Below are 7,290 nucleotides of genomic sequence, written 5' to 3'. Positions count from 1 at the left end.
CTTAGTGACATGGTTTAGTGGTGGACGTGGCAGTGTTAGGTTTACGGTTGGACTTGATGATCTGAAAGGTCTTTTCCCACCTAAACAATTCTATGATTCTATATTTTTTTGTCACGTGGGCTCTTCTTGACAGAAAAAAGCTTCCTAGTATATTGCAAATTTCTGGATCTTCAGTTAAACAAACAAAAGTCAAATAGAGAGTTATAGTTGAAGAAGAGAGTTTAAGGAATATACCATGAGAATTTAAGAACAAAATTAAGGCATAATATCCTGACTGAAACTATGCATCAGGTGCAGGTGTGGAAATGAACCAAGGGCAGAACATAGTATGAGGTACGGAAAGAGATGAACTCTAGAGTCCAAGATGCAGAGATTTTGGAAGGAGAGGAAAAAAAAAGAAAAAGAAAAGAAGGTAGGCATGACCGAGCAGGAAGGAAAAGGAAATTTTTCTGGTATCAGCTTTCTTCTATATATTGCAGAATGAGGGTAATACCTTATTTAGGAGATTATTTTGTCTCATTGTTCAGGTAGCTGAGACGGTCAAACTATGACACCTAAACTCAGATCCATGTCTTTACCTGGCAGGATTACTTCTTTCCTCTTGATAATTACACTGTTGCCTCACTTCTTTATTGATATCATGTAGAAGTAAACCTAGAGCTTTCTGTTGGTTATGAAACACACAGAAGTGCAGCAAAGCTATTTCTGCTTTTCTGATCTGGGCACCAATTGCTTGCCTTGCTCTCTGCTAATTTACCAAACTGTCAATGCTATTCCTGACAAAACAGTGGAAAACCCTTCATTATTTATTTATTTATTTTTACGTTTAATGCAAAACTTTCATCTCACACCTCGGAAGCCCTCTCCTGTTCTTTAAGGACAGGATGGGAAAAACTCCTACTGACTGTCCTTTCCCATTCACTGGTGCCTTGGTAAAGGACATCTAATTGGAGTGGCCAGAACGAGCTGACTGTCAGCCTCTGAGATAGGAAGGCCTCCATCTCCTGGCCTCCTGCCTGGCAAAGTGAAGGCTGAGCACCAGTCAGCATTGGCCGTTTTCTGTGGGAGCCAGTATGGAGGAGATGTGCCCCCTTCACTAAGTACACACGTGTTCTCATCCCACTCATCCTGCTTTTCTCCTGTTTCTCCATCACTTCAGCCATGAGTGACTCCTCTCCCCTCTACCACTGTCTTAGCTCTCTCCTCGGTTTCTCCTGGGAACCTACTCAGTGATTCCTCTCTATACATACATCTTCAGGAGGGTTCCTCCCTCTCTGCAATTCCAGCCTTTCAGGTGTCAGAATCTAACTTATTAGTGATTAAGTGGCTAGGCACTTCTGAAAATAGCCCAGGCTCTGAAAAATCCTGTGAAAAATCAAGACCTAGAGAACTAGGTCTAATTTGCAGAGGGAAGTTTATTCTTTTGACTTTTCTAGAATTTAATATTTTCTCAGATAGCTTTCCTCCATGTACCTTCCCCAAGTATAAAGTTATGATGCAACATACGTTACTGGCACATCTTTGTACTGTGGCTGCTGAGGCACACTACTTCCTTCCAGAGGCGTCTGGGTCACAGTTGGCATAGATTTGTTCACAAGGACTTGCTTATTTTCTACTTTTTCACCTTCAAAGAAAAAAAAAAAGCACCATGAAAACATATCTGGCTACCTATGTTAGAAATACATTTTAAGCTTTAAAAAAAGGTAAGCTGGAAGACAAAGTGGGAGGAACATGTCTAGGAAGTAGGCCATGTTATTTTATTAAATATTGCTTGGTAAAGGAATCATTAAACTAGCTTTTTTTTGAAAACCAAACAGAATAGCTTGCATGCTGGGTGCACTATGAGAATAGCTATTCAACATACCCTGGGTCTAAAGAATACACAAAAGCATCTGAAGTCATCTGCCATAAGTAAGGAGAAAATTAACAAGCAACACTGTAACTGACAAATTTTAGAAATTCACACTTAAATTCAGGACATCACATCATTTCCACAATGAGTTGTGCAAGACTACTTTCAGCCTCTCCTTGCAGTTACTTTCTCCTATTGCTTCTGGTCTCATACATCTGCTATTTTCCCCTCCATTCCCTTATCCTGCCCTTCACATCGAAAACCAGATCAGTAGCATGCCCAATGATACTAATGCACATCAAGTACCTGCCTCCCACCTCCTCCACAAAATTACACTGAACTTCAGCCTATGTGTCTCTTCTGTCCAAATGAACTATTTCAAAGAGGTTTTTACCTACATGCTGAGAACAGCCTCAGTCTGGAGTCCGCCTCAGTCCTATCTATCCTAATACTTCAGAAGATTCTTGCTTTTTTTTTTAATTAACTTTGAAAGCTCCATTGTGATGTGCTAAAGAGCGAAAGTGACCCAATTGTGTTGCTATAATGGAATTAAGTTTAGTGCCTTTTACAGCATCTTATTAGATCTCAGCAGATCTATTAAGCCATTTCCTAATTGAAGGATGACAGTATGGGAGGATTCTTTCTCAAATTTATTTCCATTGGAAAGTTATACACCTATCCTCATAACTAAATGTAGTTGTATTTATTTTCTTATCTCTCTCCAAACATATTGCTAAAGTGTTAAAAACACAAGGTTTTACTTCCTCAAACAATTGCATTAACTGACAGCATGCTAGGAGGTTTTGACGTATGAAATCAAAATAATAAGGAATCTATCCTTAAAAAACAACGACAGAACACGAGAGACAAACAGCAAAAAACTACAGTATTAAAAGTTTGCCAGTTTGGAGATATAAGAAGAATAAAAGTTCTAATGCTTCAACAGATTCACACTGTTAAAGACTTACTCTTCTACTTAAACATAAAGCTCTATTTTCTCATCCACAAAAAAACCCCCAATGACTGGTACCGTGCTGCTTTCAGAAACTAACATTTTTTAATTTTCCATTACAATATTGTCACCTTCAAGAAAAAAAATTAATTACACTAAGTATAAAACAAGGTGCACAAGAAATATTAACAGAACATTAATTTCTACCTCAGATTATGAACATGCCATGACTGCACATGTAGTTTGACATACCTGGAGAGCAGATACCATCAGCATCTAAAATTTCATGGCGCCAGATTGGTTTACGGGTAGCTGCATCCAACATTGGACCCATAACTTTATCAAATGTCTGGTTTGTGTAACGCTTCAGTGTACACTTGGCATTCTTATATACAAGACACCTTCCAAAACCTAAAATATAACAGAAACTCATCTGCCTAGGAGTTCAAAGATTCTTTATAACACATTATCAGAATAAAACAAGAATGCTGAACCACCTGCTGAGCTACAGAATATAAAATATTTTTTTATTAGTTAGATTATTCATTGTCTTGAATATGCCTAACATTGTACATGGATACCTAGTAGCTCACAATTTAAAAAAATCAGATCACGCATGCTACTTTTTTTAGACATTGCACTACGGTCCAATTCTGAAGTTGTGCTAATCCCCTTCTACACCTCTGCACACACACGCACGCATCATTTCTCTTACCTTTGGTGGTCCACAGGGAGACATAACATAGGAGAAGAGACTGTAACAGGACAAGAACAGCACCTCTTCATTTCGGGAGTACTAAGAAACCTGAACTTTTACTCATGTTTGTAGCTGACACAAGCTAGCCTACCAGGAAAGTACCGACTGAGTGTTTCATATAATCACCCCATTACTCACTTTTTCCCCAGCTGAAAGAATTCTGAATTACATATATTGTTATAAAATAGGTTTGTTTTGAGTTTTAGATGAGAAAAGTAGCATCTCTGGAATTTCTCTCCAAGTACAGCAACTAGCCACAATACTAAACACTTTCATCACATTTAGAATTACAGACAGACAAAAGCAAGGCTTTCTAATAATCCTACGTTATTTTAGTTCATTTGAAAGATGGTTGCGGCCACGTACAGTAGATCTATATCTTCAGATTATGTCAAGTAACTCCTGACAAGCACTACAGCTCTCCCTGTAAATGTTACCAGTCTACCAGAAAAGAAAACATTCAGTTTTAAATCATGCCTGTTGTTGTTTTAGAAAAGGAGGCATAAATTAAATGCGGCAGACATTAATGCCAAAGATGCATGTCTAGGAATACTATTATTGCTGCCTAGCAACTAGGAGGAAGGGAGTGTGTGGGGGAATAAAGTCATGGAAGAATCTGATTCTGGCCACCCGAAACTAAAACCAATTTGATCACACTGCACCATGTCTTCTCTCAAGGGAATTTATTTAGAAAAGAGCGAGGAGAGAGACTAAGTTTTCAGGCACCTCTCCTACAACCCCCAGCAGCATTAACATAAAGCACTGAAGAATTGTGGAGGGAGTGAGACAGGCCAGACCAGCACAAACATAGGTTTCACTTAGTTACCTTCTATTTGGTGCTTATGTACTTTTACTTAAAATACACTGCGCTGCATAGACTTTTTTTTTTAAGGAAGCAGGTCATTAGTTTATCTCTGAATAAACACTAAATTATTTTGCTTTAGACAATACTATTATTTTCTCTCAGAAAGTAGGCAATACTCCCTCAGAGCATCAAGTTCATAATGACACAAACTGCCACGCGTTCCATTCCTTTCCCAAATACATTCAGAAGTCTAATTTCATCTGTAGGTTTTGTTACTGGTGAAAGTAATGAGACCCCTCTGTTGGTAATGAACAAAGGTTCAGGTAACCATCTAAAAAGCAAGCCCAACCGAACAGATTATCTAATACCTTACATTTTTTGTAAACTAAATCTTTTCAAAAAGGGACCATTTGTACTTTTTTATTTTAGGTCAAAAGTTAGCCATTTTTTCTTATAATATCCATACTCAGAAGTTTATTCACATGTTGGCAACTTCACTGCACTATTGCAAGCATGGAATTACAATAACTATTCATACAGAAAACAGACAAAAGCATTCAAAGCAGTTTTGGAATTTGATTTCTTAATTGGAGATGTACTGTTCATAGCTGTAATAAGAGTTATTATAGGATAACACCACGAGACAAGTTTACTAAAACATGTATTAGAACACACACTAGAGAAGTGGGAAAGAATTGATGGTTCTTACCTCTGTCCAAAGAGGCCTTGTTTAAGACAAGAGCATCTTCGATATCGTAACCACTGTAGCTCATCACAGCGACTGTGGCATTCTGTCCAGCAGGCAGTTTCTCAAAATCTATCAGTTCAATTGTTTTTGTTTTTACCATTGGCTTTTGTGGATAGGCTAGAAGATACATAAGAGTATCTATCCTGTTTCTTTGATTGTATCCAATAGTACCTGTATGTAAAAGAAAAACAAAAGTGTGTGAACATTACTGAGTTTCCTAGAAATGTTCTGGCTAAAAAATTACCAAAATGCAAATTAACTAAAACCACAAACTAAGGAATTTCATCTAACGATAGAAATTCTTCAAGAAAAGAAGAGAAAAAAATCCTAAAAGAGACCAAACCAAAACAACTTTAGATTATTATATTTAAATAAAGATGTAAGTGGCTTCTTAATTTAAGCTTCCAGAAAGAATTATTTTTTTTTTCTTAAACAGGGAAAACCTAAGCATCAAGACGAAAAGAACAAAAACAAAAGAAATCAAAGTCAGGTCCTATATGACTGAATGCAAATAAGATTTCTTTTTTAGTCATGACACTGAATAAAACTGCAAGTATGAAGTCTGCTTTTATTGTTCTAATAGCCATAGGTTTTTTTTTGGAGAGCTGAACTTGTGTTCCATAGACCTGATCCAAAATTTCATGAGAATCAATAGAAAGACTCCCATTGAGTTCAAGAGGAACTGTGGATCAAGCTCTGCGTCTTCCACATCATATTTCCTTCCTTTTCTGGGCAATAATTAGTTCAACAGCAGCCTGTGTTAGAATGTCACAAAGCATGAACAAAGCATACAGTTAGCAGCAGCCAAGACTGATTTACTTTCTGAAATTAGAGGCGTCATTGCTAGAAAGACTACAGTAGAAGTTCACTCACAATATATTTGTCTTTTTACATGAAATTAATTTTAAATTTACGGTTCAGAATTCAATCCTTTGTATAGACCTCCCAGCTTGAGACTGAAATTTTTGGCCCTGTCCCATCAGACTGCCAAAATGTCTTCTGAAATCTGAGGAAAAAATAATTAACACCCAGCAGGGAAACATAAACCGTTGTGTAGCAGAACAAAAGTTAAGGCAATCGTATGTTATTAGAGTTTGCTATACTAGGACTATGCTATGTCTCTAAGCAATTAAGAAATTATAGTCTGAAAAGTTAAAGTTTTAAAGTTTTAAGTGCTAAATATTCTGCAGTACTTGTACTTAGGAGGTGAGTCTTTCAAAACCTTTCCATTTTCTCCTGCAATTTCAGAGGCTGGCTGCTTTCAAGGAAAGGTCAAAGCAGCCAGTGTATAATGAAGACTTCACATAGTCAGAATATAGTACAGCTGAACACAAATCTGCTCTTAGGGGAGGCCAGCTTCACGTTTTATATGCATCTACTTGCAATTTCCAAACACCTGCATTTAAATAAAATATCTAGAAAACCAAATGTCTAAAACCAGGCAGCATCACGGGCATTTCCAAAGACCTATCCTGTCCTTGGCACTAAGCTCTCTCTCCTAAACCACCACAGGTCTACCCTTCCCAAGGATGAGAACAGGGAGATAGCTCAACAGATACTGCCTGAAAATAAACTGTTATAACTGGCTCTTGCACGCCTGGACTTTCCTGGGTTCTAGAAAGTGGATTTGCAGCCATGGGCACAGCATTTTCAAACAGCGAGGAAGATTTGGTAAAGCTGACAGGCTGTACTTGTCTTTTACTTTTGAGCAGTTGCTTTTCTGTCTTTTTCTTGGAGAAGGAAATTAATCATCCCTGGGCAGTATTTTCTGTCTCCAGTAAAAAGCAAGCTGGTAGGGCCTGGATTCATCAACACTGAAGACCTTCCCCCAGTCACCCCCCTGCAAGGCCCACCATCTGAAGGCCCTATTACTTCTGATATTCTCTCAGCCTAAGTATTAGACATTGTTTTCATTGTACTTTGAAAAAAAAAAAATGGTTTTCCCACTATACAGCTAGGAAAATCTACTTCCAAATTAAAAACTTAGAGGTTTAGACCATTTTTTCCTCTCTGCACCTAGAATGAATAATCTGTGTGCTTTCAGGATAGGTTGTCTGCTGTAGAGCTTATCTGAAAAGTTTCATGGATAGGTACATTTTCCTGTTGTTGAGAGAAATCTTCTCCTGAGTAAGCCACGCCAACTTTCACTTTTGAAATGCTTGCAATTTTTTTTCTC

The 7,290-nt window shown here is 37.7% G+C and overlaps 2 protein-coding genes across 4 annotated transcripts in view; both read right to left on the bottom strand.

Moving 5' to 3' along the window:
* TMEM263 (transmembrane protein 263) overlaps positions 1–7,290 on the bottom strand; it is a 315,606-nt gene that overhangs the window by 234,496 nt on the left and 73,820 nt on the right. The window lies entirely within an intron of this gene.
* The window catches only part of POLR3B (RNA polymerase III subunit B), an 87,229-nt gene that overhangs the window by 28,052 nt on the left and 51,887 nt on the right, over positions 1–7,290 (bottom strand). The window contains exons 21-23 of the mRNA XM_009276994.2: positions 5,076–5,285; positions 3,057–3,215; positions 1,507–1,624 (exon numbers count right to left, since the gene is read on the bottom strand). Of these exons, the coding sequence (XP_009275269.1) occupies positions 1,507–1,624; positions 3,057–3,215; positions 5,076–5,285 (487 nt within the window). The remainder of the gene's footprint in view (positions 1–1,506; positions 1,625–3,056; positions 3,216–5,075; positions 5,286–7,290) is intronic.

The sequence above is a fragment of the Aptenodytes forsteri genome, unplaced genomic scaffold, assembly GCF_000699145.1.
Source record: "Aptenodytes forsteri isolate BGI_AS27 unplaced genomic scaffold, ASM69914v1 Scaffold482, whole genome shotgun sequence".
NCBI classification, from domain to species: domain Eukaryota; kingdom Metazoa; phylum Chordata; class Aves; order Sphenisciformes; family Spheniscidae; genus Aptenodytes; species Aptenodytes forsteri.
This window is presented reverse-complemented; position numbering and strand designations above follow the sequence as displayed.